At 45.1% G+C, this 20454-nt stretch overlaps 1 protein-coding gene and 1 long non-coding RNA gene across 2 annotated transcripts; both read left to right on the top strand.

The window, feature by feature from the left end:
- Positions 1-10462: 10462 nt before the first annotated feature.
- On the top strand, positions 10463-14959 carry LOC137218180 (metabotropic glutamate receptor 7-like). Its single transcript, XM_067724957.1, has one exon. The coding sequence runs from the start codon at positions 10790-10792 to the stop codon at positions 11366-11368; it is 579 nt and encodes a 192-aa protein (XP_067581058.1). The 5' UTR covers positions 10463-10789; the 3' UTR covers positions 11369-14959.
- An 838-nt stretch (positions 14960-15797) lies between these two features.
- LOC137218178 (uncharacterized) lies at positions 15798-20447 on the top strand. The gene is made up of 3 exons (XR_010940512.1): positions 15798-16112; positions 18294-18357; positions 19394-20447. It is a non-coding gene; the product is annotated as an uncharacterized lncRNA (long non-coding RNA).
- The last annotated feature ends 7 nt before the right edge of the window (positions 20448-20454 follow it).

Below are 20454 nucleotides of genomic sequence, written 5' to 3'. Positions count from 1 at the left end.
TTACTATTCTCTCTGCCTAGAATGATCTTTCTCTCCATATCTACAGGGGCTGCTCTCTCCGGTCTGTCCACATGTCCCCTTCTAATTAGGGTAGCCCTCTTTCCCTTTGATGCTTTATTGTTCCCGTAACCTGCATCATCTGGTAACATGCTAAAAACTTCCATGCTTTCATTTGCGGGTCCTTCCCTACCCCACCTCTCACTCCCAGATTGCAAGGCTCTCTATACATGTTTTCACAACTGTCTATCTCGAGGACCAAGTACAGTGACTGGCTCCAGCAAGCACTCAGATATTCGTTGAAGAAATTAGGAAATGGACCAGGCTACTTAGCTTCAGAAGCTCTTTCATGGAAGTTCCCATCCCCTCCCTACCAGTTCTCAGCTAGTTGACTGAAGACTAGCACCCTGACAATGAGGCAGCTCTAAACTGTGAATGACAAAAATATTTACTGTGTCTCCGAGGGCCACTTGTGTTTGGTGTTTTATTTTTTTAATAGTTTTTTAAATTAATTTTTAAATTAATTAATTTATTTATTTTTGGCTGCGTTGGGTCTTCGTTGCTGTGCGCAGGCTTTCTCTAGTTGCGGCGAGCGGGGGCTACTCCTCGTTGCGGTGTGTGGGTTTCTCACTGTGGTGGCTTCTCTTGTTGCAGAGCATGGGCTCTAGGTGCATGCACTTCAGTAGTTGTGGCACACGGGCTTCAGTAGCTGTGGCTCGCAGGCTGTAGACTGAAGGTTCAGTAGTTGTGGCGCATGGGCTTACTTGTTCCGCAGCATGTGGGATCTTCCCGGACCAGGGCTCGAGCCCGTGTCTCCTGCATTGGCAGGCGGATTCTTAACCACTGCGCCACCAGGGAAGTCCATGTTTGGTTTTTAATTGTAGTGAAATGCACATAAAATTGTATCATGTATCACTTATGAGTGTAGAGTTTAGAAACGTTCAGGAGATTCACGTTGTGCGGCAGCCAATCTCCAGAACTTTTTTCTTCTGGAAAAACTGGAACTCTCTGCCCTCCAGCAACCGCTACCCCCAGCCCCTGGCACCCACCATTCGACTTTCTGTCTGTATGAACTTGACCACTCTAGGTGCCTCATACAAGTGGAATCGAGAGCATTTGTCTTTCTGTGACTGGTAGGTTAGCATCATGTCCTCAAGATTCATCCATGTTGTAGCCTGTGTCAGAACTTCCTCTTTAAGGCTGAATAATATTCTGTTGTGTATACACCCCGTTTTGCTTATCTATTCATCTGTCAGTGGGCAGTTGGGTTGCTTCCACAGTTTAGTTGTTGTGAACAATGCTGCTATGAACATAGGTATACAAAGTATCTTGGAAAACCTGCTTTCAGTTGTGTTGGGTATATACCCAGAAGTGGAACTGGACCATATGGTAATCCTACTTTTAATTTTGAGGAACCATCATGATATTTTGCACAATGGCTGTACCATTTTACATCCTCACCAGTAGTGCACAGGGTTCCAATTTCCTACATCCTCATCAACCCTTGTTATTTTTTGTTTTCATAGTAGCCACACTAATGTGTGTAAGGTGGTGTCTCACTGTAGTCTTGACTTGCATTTTCCTAATGATCAGTGATGCTGAGCATCTTTTGATGTGTTTATGGGCCATTTATGCATCTTCTTAGCAGAAATGTCTAATCAAGTCCTTTGCCCATTCTTTAGCCAGGTTGTTTCCTTTGTGGTTGAGTTTTAGGAGTTCTCTGTACACTCTAGATATTAATCCCTTATCAGATATATGATTTCCAAACATCTCCTCTCATTCTGTGATTGCCCTTTTCCTCTGTTGATAGGGTCTTGATGCACAGAGTTTTAAAAATTTTCATGAAGTCCAATTTCTCTATTTTCCTTTTGTTGCCTGTGCCTTCGGTGTCATATTCAAGAAATCATTTCCAAAATCTAATGCCATTAAACTTTGGGGCACTTGTGATTTTTAAAAGGACCTTTTAATGACAAGTTCCCCAGTTTGGGGAGTTCAGAGCCCTGAAACCTAACTATAAGTGTTCCCAATGCAGAAAGTACATAAGAACCAGAGTGCTTAATCAACATTTCTGTTGGCAAGCGAGGTCCCAAGGAGTGTGTGGAAGCACAGCAGAAGTAACATGGAGGACTTTTAGGAATGTTCTCTGCCACCTTAGTTTCCTCCCTCTTTCTCCATATATCCCTCCCATTTTCCCTTCCTTCCTTTCAGATAACATGTCTGGGGCAGGATATGGTGAAGAAAATGCTTTTACCTCACTCCCCTATAACAACACTGACCACCCCATGAGGCTTGGAGAAGCAATTTGCCTAATTTGGAGAGAAAAACTCCACTCAAGCCCTGCTGGGATGCAAGTTCAAATCTGCGTGACCACAAAACCCACGTTCATAGACCCACTTGCCTCTATTGCTTTTTTAAGCTATAGGAATGCTGGATGAGGAATGTTGTCTGTTATTAACTAGAAAAACATGATCCCCCTTTGAGCCTTCATGTCATTACCTATAAGATGAAAATGGACAAGCACAGCACATTTCCAGTGTTACTTTTGAAGTTTTCAGTGCTATCTTACATGAAAATAACATGAAGAAACAGAAGCAAACCTGCCTGATTCCCCCTTATGCCTTGACTACTTGGCCTGCAGAGAGGCCTCCAAGACCCTCCTTGGACGATCCAGGGTTCAGCCCAGCACTGAGCTAGACGACCACGGGCTCCCCTTCCAGCCCAGTGAGTCTTTGCATGACTGTTTTGGGTTTTTTTTTTCTAGACTCCCATTTCTTAAAAGTTTGAGAGCCAGTCACAGATCTCCATTTCACCCAAGGGCTGGCATGTCACGAGGTCACCAATATTTGTTTTATGTATGGCTAAGAGATTAAGGGGCAGTATAATTTCAGAGAAAAGTTAGGTTCCCTGGAAGTCAGGAACCCCAGCATCCTGCCCTTAAACACTCGAATGACCTTGAGCAATGAAAGGTCTCCAGATCTTCATTTCTCATCTTCAAATGAGAAGACAAATTGGACAACATCACTGTTTCCTAAAGTGTGGTGTGTACACCGCTGTGGAAAGTAAGCAATAGGTAGAAAAATGTTAGGTGCTTTTATCTTATGTATATATCTATAAATACTTAAATAGACTCTCAGCTCTACAGTATCGTAGCTATTATTGCTACAGCAAGTCTGAAGTCGGTGACACACACACAAGCAAGACCCAATGCTAGTACATGTGGTGAAGGTATCGCACCTTCAGGACTTGTCCTTTCCACCCAAACTGTCCAGAAAGATTGATACTGATGAAATGGATCGCTATTGTGGATCCTCATATACCAAATTCCCATGAGTTTTGCTGAGAAGACCTCAGCAGTGCATCAAAGCATCCCTTTGATGCAATGTGAATAAGGTTTAAAAAAGTTATTAATGGGGGAGGCAAATGTTAAATCTATAGCAGAGGTACTTTCCCCATAGGATGAGGGAGAGGGAAAGTATGTAAGCACCTGTCATAGGGCCTGGTGTGGAGCAGATGCCCCATACAGATGTTATTACAAAATATTGAGTATAGTTCCCTGTGCCATAGAGGAGATCCTTCTATCTATTCTATGCCTTCTTTGAATGACCGTAGCACTTGTTGTCTGTATCATTTTTATGTCTGTTGTTGCTTTGTGACTGAAAATGAAAAATTTCTATTTGTCCATGTCCTGGCCCTTACATAAAAATGTGTTCGTTTATCTATTTCATATTTATTGACTACATCTTAGACACCGTGTTAACTGCTGGTTCTAGATGTTAGTAAAATATAGACCTTCCTGCTCAAAGGGTCACAGTATTTGTGGGAAAACAAAAAAACGAACAACCTATGTCTCTAAGAGCTTTGTACTTCCCAAAGAGAACACACCTCGTAGGTACAATAAATACATGTATCATACGTAAATGTATAAATAGTTAATGGGATTATACACCTGAGATAACTGCTTTTCGATTCTGAGGAAATGATGATTATATTTCACCAGGAGCTCAATACCACTCTGAGAATGAGGGCTTAACCCCCGACTTGACTCACTGCATCGCTTTCCTATATAAAAATAGACAAGTCTGTACATACGCTCTAGAAAAAGGCTTATCTGGCATGCATTTCAGATAGCAAGAAGAAAACTTCAAGAGGTTCAGAGAAGCATCCAGAAGCTCAGATGACTGTCTGGCACTAATACAACTTGCTTGACAGGAAAATAGAGCTGTAAATCTCACAAAACTAGATGATCTTTTAAGAATTTCAAAACCTCCTGCTATTAATTGGAAATCCTAGAAGAATAGCTTCTTTTAAAATGTACTGATAATATGCTTTACAGCTTAATATTCAGAAGCCTATGTTTTGGCTAAGTGAGCTTCAGGAAGGAAGGAAATTTGTGGTTTACCTCCACTTACTTTGGAACCGCTGGTTCCAAACATCTACTTCTATGCACAGTCATCATCTGTAAAATGGAGGCAACTCTAAGACAACAGAGTTACAGAGATGTTGCACAGCTCCATGTGTCAGTGTCTTCATTTGTTTCAGAATACCAATAACATCTAAGCTACTACTGAAAGAGTGCTATATTATTTGGGGTCATCTAGTGCAACTCTGTCAAAGTAAAGAAAAGGGACCTAGAATGACTATAATTTTCCCAAGAGGACACAATTATTTTATGGTAAATCTGGGACAAGAACCCTGATCTCTTTGATCCCATTCCATTGTTCTTTCATTGGGTTCTGAACAGCCCAGAGAAATAAAGAGAAATAAAACTCCTGTGTGCTGTGTCACTGGTACAGGACATGGCAAGATTGGAATTGGAGCATTACATATTAAGAGGTATCTGAGAAATTCTTCAAACTAATTGAGATATATACCAGGTACATAGAACACAGTATGTTTTATGAAGATGATTCTGTGCAATGAACAGAACTGGTAACACACACTGGAAGGTGAATTCTCATTTTCTGGCCCCTTGAAAACTCCACCTCAACATACACATTAAAATAAACATTTGAACTGGGTCATATTTAATTCTGCATGCTCTTGTAAGTCAGCAAAATATTCCATATATCATTTAAGTTGTCACTCACTTTTTAACTTGACTTTCAATTTCTAAAATTCTTTCCAAACATAAAACAGAGGTGGGAAAATGGTATATGGGAAGCTGCAGAGATGAAATAAGCTTACTTCATTCGGCATAAAGATGAATATCCAAACAACTTCTTCATGGCTGAAAGTGTCCAAATCTACTGTCTTCATTTTGTAGTCAAGGCTTCCGGAAAAATATGCTAATGGATTCCTTATTACCCGAATGCCCCATATCAGTTTCAGTAGGTATCATTACATATTATGGAAATTTTTCTCAGTGACGGTGAAAGACATCCTGGCTGAACATCCCCCTGCCCATGACACAGAGATGATGGTCTCAAGCTATCTTGAAGGCACTGGAGCCCACACTATCCGTTACTAATATTAATGGAGGATAAAACTTCATATTCTGTTTGCTCTATATTTGTTAAATCACTTCTTCCCTTCATTAAACTGGATGGCCCATAATTGAGTCTGTAGTGTGTCTATCATTGGAAACTGAACAAATTTTTGTTGGTTTTATTAACGTCATACGTTTCTAGGGAGGGTCTATTCAATAACTAAGTCTAGTTTCACAGTTACAAATAAATTATGATGTAACTTTGAATAAATTAAGCTCATCATAAAGGAAGGATACTGAGAGTTGCTACTACCCCTTCCTTGAGGGGCTCTTGTAAAGCACTAAGTAAAGTAACACAGGTGTATATGTATGCATATATTTTCAATGATATTTGTACAGACTTAAAAAGAACTCTACAGAATGCATTATAAAAACCTTAATGCTGTGTGTCCCTAGTTCCCAGCTCTCTCATTAAAACTACTTAAATGAACACAATCTTATCTGTTAGGATACTACTTCTTGCAGTACCCTGTCCCAACCATTTGCCATCCTCTTCCCATTAGTCCTCAAGTCAGAAGCCCCGAAGATCTGTTCATTAATTTATGAACACATTTCTTCATCCAGCCAAGAAAATTGATTGATCCCTTACCAAATTTCAGGCACCCTTCTTCAGTATGATTTATAGGCATGTTCAGGAAACACAGCAGTGATTAACACAGATGAATATAGTCTCTCTTGAGCTGAGGGGGGAGACAAAAGTAAATAAGCAAATATAAAAACATAAGTATAGTGCTTCCCTGGTGGCGCAGTGGTTGAAAGTCCCCCTGCCGATGCAGGGGATACGGGTTCGTGCCCCCGTCCGGGAAGATGCCACATGCCGCGGAGCGGCTGGGCCCGTGAGCCATGGCCGCTGAGCCTGCGCATCCGGAGCCTGTGCTCCGCGTCGGGAGAGGCCACAACAGTGAGAGGCCCGCGTACCGCCAAAAAAAAAAAAAAAAAGCTATGAAAACAAAACCTATGGATGGAGACCTACATGAAAGATGGAAGAGTATAATAATGGCCAGAGTACATTACTGTGGCAGAAGCAGCAGCCCTTAAGGAGGACAACTTTATAAATTACAAATTGGATTTAAATAGACAGGGAATTGAAAGTGGAGACATTATTTTCTGCAGAAGATGATGGACAGGGGAGAGCAAAGAAAATAAAACTGAGATTGTTAACAAAATGCAATGCTAAGCATATAAGTTAGGACTGAGTCCTTAACTTTCATTTTTATTAATGACTGGGTGAGTATAGATTACTGACTACACAGAACCAAGCCTGGGAACACATTTTATATTTATGATCTTTGTGCCTAAAACTAGATTCTCCTGCAATTTAATATGACACTAGGACAATGACTGGCCAAGTTTTAGATTAATCACTCTTACACAAAGATTTTTCATTCATATAATCTCAAACAAATACTGCGTCACCAATTAAGTTCCAGATCCTATTCCAGTTATCGGCCCAGGAATAAACACTTGACTCAGGAAGAGCCAATTAAAGCCCTCCTTTAGAGTTGATCGAGAGCTTTAAGGTTAGAGTATTTCAATCTTATGAAATTTTTGTAAAACAAAATTATTTCAAAATCTACTAATTATTCTTTAAGTTCTAGAAACTGCATTCTGTGACTAAGAGGACAATTTATTTGCCGTCGTTTCTGCTCTGCCCACTTTATGTTTCTGGTATTGTGAGATAAAGGCAGTGGGGAATGGCAAACCAATTCTGATTCATTCAACACATGAGTGCTTCTTAGGTACAAAACACCATTCTGAACATTGTCCGAGGTAAAAAGATAAATAATACCTAGCCCCTTATAATACCTAGCCCCTTACCCTCAAGGATCTTCCAGCTTAGCAAGGGAAATAAAACATGCACACAGATGACTGCAACAAAAAGAAGATAATGATTGCTGCCAGATGTTTGGGGAGAATGAGTAGAGCAAAGAGAGAACACAGAATAAGGCAACATTCAACAGTCAGCCAAGAACTATTTGTTGAGCAGTTGCAAGCTGTGACCTGGAAATGGAAGAGGAGAGCATAAATCTTCACATGGGCAGGTGAAAAATCAAGTGTTATTACTTGTAACACAGCTCTTCAAATATATTTTTTGGCACCAAGTGCCTACTAAATAGCCTTAAATTAAAAACTAAATAAGGATACAGTCTCTATCAAATATAGCCTGAGGTACTGATGCCTAAATACTAGGATCACAGTATTTGTGTCCCCAAGGATGCCTTTCTATTGCTTTGCTTTTTTCCCCTTTCCAAATTGCTTTTTTCCCCTTTCCAAAAAAGCAAAGCAATAGAAAGGCATCCTTGGGAACACAAATTAGCTAATGCTGCCTTAACAGGATATCTATTGCACTTGTTCCAGCCTTTTTGATCCAATGTATTGAATAGCAGAATAGGTGAGTTACAAGAGGATATTCTGACTTCAAACAACAGAAATAAAATACTATATAATTGAAAAAAAAAAAAAACAGAGGCAATCTTTCAGGCACATGTGGATCCAGGAGTTCACATGTTTTAACCAGGTCCCTTTCTCTCTTCCCCACCCCTTCTTCTCTCTGCCTTTTCTCCTCTCTGGTATCTCTCATTATGGGATTCAAATATTTCCCTGTTTATGTGGGAGCTTCTGGCACAGCTGCAGGCTTATACTCTCGCAGCTCCAGGGCTGCCTGGAAGGGGCGGGCGCATCACAGCATAAGGTTGCACAAGGTGTGCACTTATATAGCAGGGCATCACATCTATGAGTGATGGATGATCACATTGTATGCAGGGGTAGCTTCGCATAGTGTTTTGTTTGTTTGTTTGTTTGTTTGTTTGTTTGTTTTTTTGCGGTACCCGTGCCTCTCACCGCTGCGGCCTCCCCCGCTGCGGAGCACAGGCTCCGGACGCGCAGGCCCAGCGGCCATGGCCCACGGGGCCAGCCGCTCCGCGGCACGTGGGATCCTCCCAGACCGGGGCACGAACCCGCGTCCCCTGCATCAGCAGGCAGACTCCCAACCACTGCACCACCAGGGAAGCCCTTCGCATAGTTTTTACATCACTTTTCTTGAAGATGGCAGTAAAATGGTATGTTTTTACAAAATCAAATAGTGTAACATTGTCCAAAAGATATACATAAAGCATTTAGAGGAAGGAGGCTCCTTTTTCTTTTAACTCCGGCACGGATTGTCTATTGGACAGTGGTAACCCTATGTCATCACCCTCGTTACTCCAGCAGAAGTCCAGGGATTAGCCCTGCATAACTCTTGTTAGCCTCTATTCCCTTCCTTGAACACTGTAGCCAGAAGGTTTTTTTCCTCCTCAAACCTTAAGTATTGAAACCTGGAGGAGGGGCATGTCTGAAAAGAAAATGATGGACTGGACTCTCCCTAGAAGGACGGTAAATGGGTGGTCAACAAGAAAAAAAATATCCTCTGTACCAGGAAATGTTTGAAGTGTTGTTTGGGTATCAAAAAATGGGTGCCCTACACATAAAGCAACAAAGGATATTGGTCTAAAAAGAACACCATGGCCAAAGGTGCATGGCCTATTTCAACAGAGGATTTGAAAGTTAAAAGTTAACCTGTAAAACATTCAATTCAATTTCATCATTTTACAGATGGGCAAAGTAAAACTCAGGCACAGGAACAGAAGTGCCAAGGTCATACAGGTGGTTGGTGGAAGACACAACCAACTTCCCAACTTCTGACTTTTTAGGTGTGTGTGTGTGTGTGTTGTTTTATTTATGTGCAAGGACATTTTTCTTTAGTACACTAACATTACAACAGAAAGTATAGTCTTGTTTTGGTTTTCTCTGCGCCCTCAATTCTGTATAAGACAGTTTCGCTGCACTCCAACAGAAAGGCTCAGCAAGAGTAGAGACCACCATAAGCAGTACACGTGGGCACCAAGGGCAGATACATTGCCCTTCCTTGTGTAGGAACTAGGGCCACTTGTTGCTTTACTGGGCCAAGTTTGGGCTGGACCTGCAGGATGGGACACCTTTGAAAAACAGCTTCCTAACTGCACTACAACCTGCTCTGGCATCCTGATTCCATTCCCCAAACCCCCCAAATTTTCAGCCAGAAAAAAAAAAAAGAATGGATCACTGGATCACTGGATCAATAGGGAGATTTCTGTCTGCTCCTCCTACTGTCACCTCTTTCTTGCTATTTCCTGCCCGAGGAAACCTGACATCAGCCCAAAAGCAACTCTGGAAATGGGTAGGAGGGAGCCTTACACCTGTCAGCGCCAGAGAAGAAAGTGCGCTCTGCAGAGTTCTCAGTTGTTCCATCTCTTGCGATGAAAGGAAGAAAAGGAGCGAATCCGCCACAGATTTACTGGAGACCAGGGTTACTTCATCCGGCTCCGGCCACAGTAACCCCTGAAGACCAAAGATGCATTTCCATTCCCAGCATTTCTTGTTGGCGTCTTTCCCTACAGGCTAGCCCAGTGCCTGGCCCCGGAGAAGTCTCTGCGTAAAGGTTCTTTAGATCATAAATCAGGCTCCTGTGTGTTTTTCTTAGGTAAAACTGGCACAGACGAATTAGCAGTAGAGACTGGGCTCTCCCTACTACCCTGCATGCTTGGCGGCATCACTTTCGACTACCTCGCATTCTCCCGGCGCTGACAGCCCCGGCTCCGGACCTCAGGGTTGGAAGCAGTCAGCCCCAGCTAGAACCGCCCTGTCCGGGGCTGATGCCACCCTGTGCCTAGAATGTGCGTGTGGGTGCAGGCGGGCGAGCGAGCGGCTTCTACAGTGAGACCGAAGCAGGAGCTCAGCCTTCGCCTGCGACCTGCAATCCCCAGATTCCCTGGGGATCTCGAAACTCCCAATCGGAGGTACTCCCCCCGCCCCACAGCCGCCCACCCATTCCCTCCCCCCTTACCTCAGCACGCAGCCCCTCCCTGCGTGATGTTGCAAAACCGTGGGGAGGGTGGGCGCTGGGAAGGGTGGGGAGAGCCTGAGAGCGAGCGAGGGTGGGAGGGAGTGGGCGGAGGAGGAGAGGGAGCCGAACGCGCATTTAAAGCGATAGCCATCCTCGCTCTCTCCCCAGTGCTGGGCTGTTGGAGAGCTCGAGCTGCAAGCCACCGAGCGCGAGCTCGAGCGCGGCGCGCTGGCCAGGGAACCCGAGAGCGCACGGCGCCCCAAGCTGGCAGGCGCCGCGGGACCCCCCATCCTCGCCGGCTGCCCTTCCCCGGGCGCCCCTACCCCCCTCGCCCGCAGGAGACCCTGGGCTTCACCGGAGGAGCTCACCCCAAGGGGCCAGGACTCCGGCGGGCCCGCCACCGTCCCCTCCAGTGCCGCCGCCGCCGCCGCAGCCGCGGGAGCAGCATGGTCCAGCTGGGGAAGCTGCTCCGCGCCCTGACTTTGATGAAGTTTCCCTGCTGCGTGCTGGAGGTGCTTCTGTGCGCGCTGGCGGCGGCGGCGCGCGGCCAGGAGATGTACGCCTCGCACTCCATTCGGATCGAGGGGGACGTCACCCTCGGGGGGCTGTTCCCGGTGCACGCGAAGGGTCCCAGCGGAGTGCCCTGCGGCGACATCAAGAGGGAGAACGGGATCCACAGGCTGGAAGCGATGCTCTACGCCCTGGACCAGATCAACAGCGATCCCAACCTGCTGCCCAACGTGACGCTGGGAGCGCGGATCCTGGACACTTGTTCCAGGGACACTTATGCGCTCGAACAGTCGCTCACTTTCGTCCAGGCGCTCATCCAGAAGGACACCTCCGCAGTGCGCTGCACCAACGGCGAGCCTCCGGTTTTCGTCAAGCCCGAGAAAGTAGTTGGAGTGATTGGGGCTTCGGGGAGTTTGGTCTCCACCGTGGTAGCCAACATCCTGAGGCTTTTCCAGGTAGGGGGGCGCTCCCTCCGGGGCAGAGCGCGCCGTAGCTCCCTGCGCTCTTTATCCTGAAGGCTGGCTTGGACTCCAGGGGTGCGGGGTCTGGTCAGCCTTCGCTCATTTCCACCCTGGAGATCCTGCCGAATCCCTCCCACCTCACCCGAGGAGGTACTTTCCCTGCTTGATTCATTTCCCTTCCATCTCTCCCCTGTCCGCGCTCCGCTCCATCCGGCTTGACATTCTGGATTTATGGCCCCATTGACAAGAAACAGTCTCCGAAAAACAAGGCGATGATTTAAATGGGTTTGCATTCGAGTGAAATATGGTTCCAAAACAGGCTTGTAAAAGTGCCGGGCGGGCTCCTGTGAGAGCCACCTAGGCGCAAGGAATATGAAAGATGAGAAGACGCCTAGAAACTAGGCATTTCTCAACCCCCCAGCTACCCTGCCCCAAGCCGCCCGACAAGCTGCAGCTGCCTTGGAAAATTTCGAGAAGCGCTTAGGGAGGCACTTCTTAAACCGAAGGCTAGGTCTTCACCTACATTTGGACGTGAATTGCCCATTTCGCTCGGGTTGGATTTCCCGACCTGTAACCTGTCTCTGCGAGGGCATGGGGCGGAAGGCGTGGGGACTGTCCTCAAGCGGGGAGAAGCCACCGGCAGACGTGCCCCCAGGTGATTTGCTCTGGGCAGTTGTTTGCACCGTCTAAACTGCCTTTGCGATCCGGCCACTGGCAGGAGCCGGGCGATCAGCTTTCTACTCCTGCCAGCTCAGAGCCCGGAGGTGAGCTCATGCTAACTGCGAAACACAATCGCTTTCTCTGCACCCACCCTGTGCCCATCCTTTCCCACGACCTCCCTAACGCAGCCCCCAACCCCAGTCCTGGGTTTTGAGGACGATTCTCAGAGCCAGACAAGAAGGCGCCTGGAGGGAGGCAGTAGGGTGCGCCGAGCAAGGCCGGGCGGTCCTCTAGCTCCGGGTGCAGGCGGGCAACGGCGGAAGATGCGAGGACGGCGGATCGGGCCAGCTGAGCCGTGGGCGGTGCTGCAGTGCTCTCTCACCGCCTGCTCCCGCAGCCTCGGCCCCACAGCTCCTGTGCCGCCCTGGGTATAGATGGATGGCTTCTGGATGAAGAAATTGAGTTTCAGGGTCTGCGTGACTATGGGTTCTCTTGTTTCTCTGTCTTTCTTCCTGTGTGTCTCTCTCCTTGTGTCTCTTTCTCCCTGCTGTTTTTTTTTTTTTTTTGTCTCTCTGTTTTTATGTTCTCCTTTTCAATTTCTGCCTCTCTTTTCCTTCTCTACCCCTGTATCCAAGTTTTTTGTTCATCTCTGTCTTGAAGTGATCCTTTCCTAATGCACAGCTCTCTCCCTGCCTGGTAGGACCCAAGCTCAGTTAGTCCCTTCTCCAGATGTTCTGGCTGACCCTTATGCTCCCCGTAGCTAAAAAGTTGGCTCCCTCTCAAGTGCCTTTCCTGAAGCATGTTGGGTTTCTGGAGGGGACTCCTTGTGATTCAAGCTGTCACTACATCAGCACCCAGGAGTATGAAGTTTGTGTTTGTGCCAGAAGGAGGGGTGCCTGTCTAAAGCTGCAGCCTGGTATGGCCCCTCTGAGCCTCTGAGCATCTCTAGCACCTCTTGAGTATGCCACCATGGAGATCTCTAGATGTTTGCAAGGCCAAAAGTGCTTCTGGGCAGCCTTCACTTTGAGGTAATGCTTTCAGGAAGAGCCTGGGTTGTTGTAAGCAAAACCCAGAAGCACTTCCTTTACCTCTGAGCTTAAACTAGAGAACCTGAGGAGGCAGCGCTGCAGGGAGGATGAGGCCAGAGGTCGCCTGAGAACCACAGGGGCAACTCACAGTATTTTTACTGGAGCTCTGGGGGTTGAAGACACATTTGCTGTTTGACATTTTTAAAATTATTTTGGTGCCTTCACTTGGAGCTTGGGCAGTACTGCAGAGGGGCCTGCCTGTTGAAAAAAGAGTGAAATCTTAGTCAAGAGAGAGCTTGCCGACTAGGCTGAAGGAATGTGTTTGCTGAAAAAGATTCCAGGGGGAGCTGATTCCTTCTCTGGTGTGTGGATCTGAGGCACTTGCAAGAAAAGAGAACGCTTGCCTTACGCTTAGTTCCCCCGTTCCCTGCACTGGGAAGGAAAGGAACTGAATGCCAACATTAGCAGTGTGGGTTGGGACCAAAACCATTCAGAGAAAACACTGTCATTTTCCTCTAATTTGCAAATTGCAGCTATTCATGTTGGATTGAACAGCTGAGGGAAAAGAGCCCCCAGTTTTCACCTGCATTTATTGAGAAGAGGCTGGTAGTAGGAGGGATGCACCAACTTGTAGCTTGTGCTGCAAGCTGGATATAAGCTTGGTGTGAGCATCCTGGTTAACCACTGCCCATGTTCAAATATACAGAGATAGATTCCAACAATCTCTTCCCGTAGCCTTATTTTTGCGTGTGATCTTAGAAGCTCCTGGCATGTAAGTCCAGTCCCCAGTTTCCCAGCCTCTGTAAACCTGCAAAATGAATAGAGAGAATAGGGGAACACAGACCCATTGTTCAAAGACACAGTCACTTTAGGGAAAGAAGAAAAGAACGGGTAGGTGAATCTTCTCTGGGATTGCAGGGTTCAGCTCAATGAAGACTGTCCTGTATAAAAGAAACTCCTCTAAATGGTTGAATTCTTAGCTCTCCAGAGATCTGAATTTTCTTTTCCCCAGTCCCTGTGGGTTGCTGTGGGGAATGTGCCAAACCTATCATTTGAGATAAAAATTTATGGTGAGGTAAGCTTCTAGGCTGGGGGAAGGAAGACTTAGTGACTGAAATGGGGGATGCTAAGCACTGGGGGGCAAGAAGGAACAAGGAGATAGTAATGGATGTAACAAATGCTGCAGCTGCCAGCAAAGCCTGGATTGAACTTCCTTCCTGAAAATGAGGACCCGGGCAAGAATGACCACTCAGATGTAAACAGTGTCTCTGACTGGGCATTCTCATCTGCCTGCCGGTGGGCCAGAGCTGAGTCCTTTCTCTCCTCTGTATGCACGCTGAATTGGTTAGTAAGTGACATGTCAGAGGACAGGAATCATATTCAGTGGATCTTTCAAATCCAGGAGTTTGAGGCTAATGAAATTAGTGTGTGGCCAGGGCTCTGCCAACTAGAATTAAGTCACTGCAGCCACCCTGCAATGCATTTTCAGCCTGAAGGGAGCATCAGGGAGGAATTTCGGGAGATTTGTTTCTGAGCCTGTACAAAATAATACTCTCCTAATGCTAAGAAAGATTAAATGTAAATTAATATTGACTACGAGTAACATATTTAAAAAATAATCGCCGAGTGGGGGATGGCTTAAAGTGGAGAGATTATATAATATGGTGTCCAAAGAATAAATCTCTCCTGACCACTGTTTCATGGGCTATAAGTAAGATATATTACAATGGAAATTAATGGGAACGTTTTTAGTCAAGGCTTCTCTGCTATTGGCTTGAGAGCAAACACTCTGAGAGTATAAATTACTCTTGCTATGTGCTGACTCTGAATGAACAATATTTCATGTGCAGCGACATGGTCTAAGCTATAGACTTGGAATTGAATGGCATCTGTTTCAATTGTTTTGTTCTCTCAAGAGCAACTAGATAGAAAAAAGTGGTCAATTTGACCCTTGTGGGAGCGTGTTGCAAATCTCAACCTGTGTCCCTCATACCATAAATGAAATACATTTGTAAATTTGTAAGTGTTTTCCTTCTGTTCATTGATGCTTGAGTATAATCTCAAACTTTGGGAGCAACACTTTATACATAAGTACTTGGTTTTCTTCCTTTCTTCTTTCTCTTTCTCCTCTCTCTCTCTGTTTCTCTCTCTCTCTTTCTCCATCTTATGTAATTGGATAGAACCGGGCACCTAGGATGATGTGGTGTTACTATAGTGGGATTTAAAAAAAAAATCAACTCTAACTTACCCTTTTAAAAATTTCATAAATACAGGTGTCGGTGCCATTTGGAATAGTCTCTATAACAATTTCTGTCTCCACATTTACTGTGTTTCAGCAAATTTACCTAACAGATGGTGAGTGGGCAATTTTTAAAGGGGCATTTTTTAAAAGAGCGGAGAGGGAAGGAATTAGAGACAGGCACATACTATATTTGAAGTTACCTCCACGTGTATTTTATGTATGTATACCCATACAATTAAGAAGTCTTTGGATGTTTTATCTTCAAGAATAATTCAGATAATGGATTACTTGAATATCATAAACATTTAGGGTTTAACAGATTTGTTACATATAGACGTTGTATCATGGATTTAAAAGACCATAGCCAGCGGGCAGCGGCGGGCGGAACGACCGAGGGGCGGCGCGGGCTGGGCGGCGGGTGCGGGGGTCCGTGCTTCCTCCTGGTGGAGGGCTGGGGTTCGCCGGAGACGCCGGGTTGCTCCGCGTTGCCAGGTTACCGAGCGCGTGCCCCGCGCCCGCTCTTCCGCCCGGGCCGCCCTCGGCGCTGCCTGAGCCGTGGTGCGGGCTGCGCGGGGCGTCGGTTCCGCGGAAGCCTGGGTAGGGCGCTGCGTGCGGGACTCTCGTCGCTCGTGGACGGGGCGCGAGCGCGCGGCGGACGTAGGGCGCCGACCTGGGGCTCCCCGGCGCTCCGGCTCCGCTCAGGGCGCCCGCTCAGGGGGCTCCGGCGCGAGGCCCCCTTTCTGGTCAAGATGGCGGCGCCCAGGCGGGCCGCGCCGAGGTGAGCTGGAGCTGGGCCCGGAGAGCGACGAGTCTGCCACGCCCAGGACTTGGACCCCGGGCTGGTCTCCAGTCTCCCGGGGAGCGGCGGGTGAGTGGACGCGGCCGCGCGTAGGTCCTTCTCGTGGGGTGGTCAGCTCTCCGTGCGTCCGCAGACTTCTTTCCTCTGATAGTCAGATCTGGGGTGGCCCAGGTTGGAGGCGAGGGTGCTTGATTGGGGAAACCTGAGGGGTTTAAGGACTCTGTTGGGATCGTTTCAGACCCCAGCAAGAAGCTGAGCAAGTTTCCTCCTGACTCTCTTCCCGGCTAAGTTTTCTCCCTTCTCTGAAGACGCTAGCTTTTCTGAATCACTTTGTTCCCCGGGGGGATACAGTTGGTGGTTCTGACCGTGGAACGTAGGACCCGGCGCGGGGAAGCCTGAGCTGGTTCTAGTTACTTTGTTTGCAAAGCACTTGTCTTGTCTTTGGAATCTTTGTGTATGTAACCAGCGTTGGGAAGAGCCAGCGTTTTCTCCTCCAAAACACTGCGAGGGGTAACTTTATACGTAAGAAACAAGTGGGCGTTCACATCCATCTCTTTTCCAACCACTGAGCCTTGGTTGTGTTTCCTTTCTTTAAGTTTGTCTCGTTTTGAAGTGATAACAAAAACAAACAAAAAAGACCATAGCCAATTACACAAAGTATATTCTAGTCTCAGTCCTGCCATTAATTAGCTATGTTACCTTAAGTCGTTTAATTTTTCTAGGCCTCATTTTTCTCATGTGATGTTTTTTCTTTGAAAAAGTATAGTTTCTAGAAGTCTCTAATCTCTGTGTCATAGTTCAGCTTGGAGAAAACCTGTTCTTATCCAAACTCCATGACATTGTATTTCCAGCTCCAACTTTGGACTTTGAGTGAGTTGGGGGCAACTTTTTAAGGATATTTTCACACAGCTTTTTTAGTTAATATCAGTCTAGCTGACTTGTCATACTCAGACTTTCTCCCATATTCTTTTACCAGTGTGTTCCTTAGTCATATATATGAAGACTGTTGTGGGAAAAATGACCTCCTGGGTCAGCTTACTGCATGGTCATCGACACAGGGCAGGGAGTAAGATTCTGTGGATTTTACAGAAGCAGATACAGGTTTCATTATCCATGTCCTCTCCCCTTTCATCTTACAAAAACAGCAGGCTTTTCTTGGAGAACTGCCAGATAATGCCATCCTGCCTCCTCACGGCCCCCCGCCCCCCCCCCCCCCCCCCCCCGGGATGAGTCTCCAGGGACTGAACTCCAGTAAAGCAGGTGATTGGCTCATGGGTAGGCATCTGACCTCGGCTAAGTCTATCAGATTCCTCCCCAGGACTTTTCTCTCAGAGAAAAATGGAAGAATTGTCTTTTCTCTCTGGAATTTCTAAGCTGGGGAGATACGACTCTGGGACTCCCAGTTACCATCCAGCACAAGAAGAGACTTTCTGTAAAATAAAGTCTTGCAGAGGTAAGCAGGGCTGAGCGATGGAGAGAGAGCTGGAACCCTGCTGATACTCTGGAACTTCCAGATCCAACTGTATCTGAATATGGCTGCATCCCTGAATTTCTAGTACTTGTTTGTTGAGGTGGTTGTTGTTGTTTGGTTTTTGTTTTTAAATTTCCTTTGACTATTTTGAATTTGTTTTCAGCCATGTGCATTTGAAAGCATCATAGCTAAAAGAGCTAATTTCCTACATTAATGTCAGGTTTGCTGAGTGGCATTCCTTAAGTGAAAAATAATATCCGCTATTTTCTTTAAATAAAATCCTTCTAGCTCAGGTTTGAGATATTCAAAACTCTGCCTCCTACCCCCCTCTTTTCCAACATTTACTATATCACGTTGAAGCATTTGTGACCACATCTTTCCCATCTAGACGCAGTTGAGAGAGAGAGCAAAGACTTCTGATATAAACTGCAACCTATACGCCTCCTACCTGGAAGCTTTAGAACATACTTGATTCTTGTTATTAAAGCAAATCTTTTGTTGTTGTCTCCAGGGCACAGAAGCATTTTCATGGCATAATGGAGTACAAAGTACATTAAGCCTAACTCTACTTCTCACCCTCTTTTACTTTAAATAGGCAGAAAAGAACAATCTCAAACACATTTTCCCAACAAATAAAATACATATACGATTATGTTTAGAAGACGTTTATGCAACATCTAGTTAGACTGATTAATTAATGGACCTTTCGCCAATTGGCACAGTAAATATGTATGTTCAATGTGCTTAATTAAAAAGAAGACAATAACATATTTTTACAGGTTGATTATCGGAGAAGAGTATTGTGCCAGCACACTTGATGCTACAGTATTGCATGTTTGACAGGTAATCTTCTTTCAATTATATTTACTGCTAAATGTTTCTTGGATCAAGCTATTAAATTATAAGGTCAAAAGTAAAATGGTATGAAATTACAATGATAAAGGGACACATATCCCACTTTATGAGAATAGAAGTTCTAATTTCTTTTCAATACTACTAGTAGTGACCACAGTACTAATTTGAGCCCTTACTATGAGCCACTGTGCCCATATACATTTAGTTCTTACAGTAGTTCTGCAAAGGGCATGTAATAATCCACACTGTAAAGCTGAAGAAAGTGCTTCTCATAGCTGAAAGTCACATAGCTGGTGAGTGGCAAAGTCTAGATTCAAACTTAGAGTCGTCTGACAATGCCCAGGTTGTTGACCACTATGTACACTGCTCAATTGTTGCACCAATAAAGAAGTGCTTGAAATAATTATAGATTTGCCTACCCCGAAACTGCAGTGATTTAAAGACATCAAAGTTGCCAGTTGCTTAACCACATCTACTTACAGTAAGAAATTACATTTTATTTCATTTCTAAAACAAGATTAATTCTGCAGGCCCATAGAAACTTGAGCACACAAATCCTACCTCCAAATGAAAGATGCTTGTTTTCCACTATTCAACAGATGGCCCTGTACAGAGGCAATAAACATATAGTAGAATTTTCATTCAAATAAATGAGAAGAGAGGTTTCTTCTTGTCCTGATTCAGTGCCCATCATTATGGATTATGATGGCTCGTCCCAAACTTTACTTCATTCACTCCACTCTTTCTACAAAACTCCAGTCATGGAATCCATCATTCAGATATATGTGCAAAGCGAAAGGACTGTATTAATACAGTTGCTGACAGTCAAGTTGATAGAGCACAGGAAATACATCCTAATAAATGCAACATTAATGTTTGTGTGGGCCTTGGAGTGAGGGGTAGAAGAATTTTCAGTTTAATGGAATATTTTGCCTCTTGCTATGAAAGTGTGGCTGAATAGTCTTGTAATTGGTCGTTTACAGAATCCTCCATCTCTGGGTTTCATGCTTTCTTTACTCTGCAGCTGTTGATTCCTTCTCTTGTTCTGGATGGAAGATAGCAACGAAGCCACTTCAAAGGGCTCAGCCTGCCTTTCTGTGTTATTGTTTAGATGAAGATATTTCCATTTATTAAAGCACACTATTTAAACATTTTTATCATGTTTCAAACTTGACTGTGTTCTGAAGGTATGAGCACAGGCAGACATAATGGGGGATGTTTTCCAGGAGAGAACATAGACCATACCCTTATCAAAGGAATTATCAGAATTTTCATGTATGGATTGAGAATCAAATTCTGGAGTTAGACCTGAATTTAAATTCATACTCACAACTTATTACCAGTCTCATCTTGATCAAACGGTTACCACACTTCTCATCAATTTCCTTATCTTTGAAAGCGGAATAAGAGAAGTATGCCTGGTGGAGTTACACATAAAGCTCATCTGATAGAATATTCATAAGGATTTTGCACAAAATATACATGGAAATATTTTAGCACCGAGTTCAGCATGCAATTCATCTTCAATACATTTAAGAGCTATTATTTTATTATTATTATGCTATCATTAAATATCACTGTTACTTAAATGTCATTATTGCTTAAATTGCTGTAAAACTACCGCAATAACCCATGATGAATTCCCCTCTTCTGTTTCCTTTGTTTAAATGGAAAATATGTATATAAATCTAGACAGAGAACACTTCAGCGATCCTATTCAGTGGAGTGAGAATTTCCATGGCACTGATTAAAACAAATCCTGAATTGCATGGACTTAAGATAGCAGAGAGGGGCTTCCCTGGTGGCGCAGTGGTTGAGAGTTCGTGACCCGATCCGGGAAGATCCCACATGCTGCGGAGCGGCTGGGCCTGTGAGCCATGGCTGCTGAGCCTGTGCGTCCGGAGCCTGTGCGCCGCAACGGGAGAGGCTGCAACAGTGAGAGGCCCGCGTACCGCAAAGAAGAAAAAAACGATAGCAGAGAGGCTAAGAGATTTGAAGTTAGACATCCCCAAGTGTGAATTCTACTGTGACCCTCTTCTAGCTCTAGAACCTTGAGGAAGTTACTTAAACTTTCTGAGCTTTACT

The sequence above is a fragment of the Pseudorca crassidens genome, unplaced genomic scaffold, assembly GCF_039906515.1.
Source record: "Pseudorca crassidens isolate mPseCra1 unplaced genomic scaffold, mPseCra1.hap1 Scaffold_332, whole genome shotgun sequence".
In the NCBI taxonomy this organism is placed as follows: domain Eukaryota; kingdom Metazoa; phylum Chordata; class Mammalia; order Artiodactyla; family Delphinidae; genus Pseudorca; species Pseudorca crassidens.
Note: the sequence above shows the minus strand (reverse complement) of the source record. Positions and strands in the feature narration are given on the sequence as shown.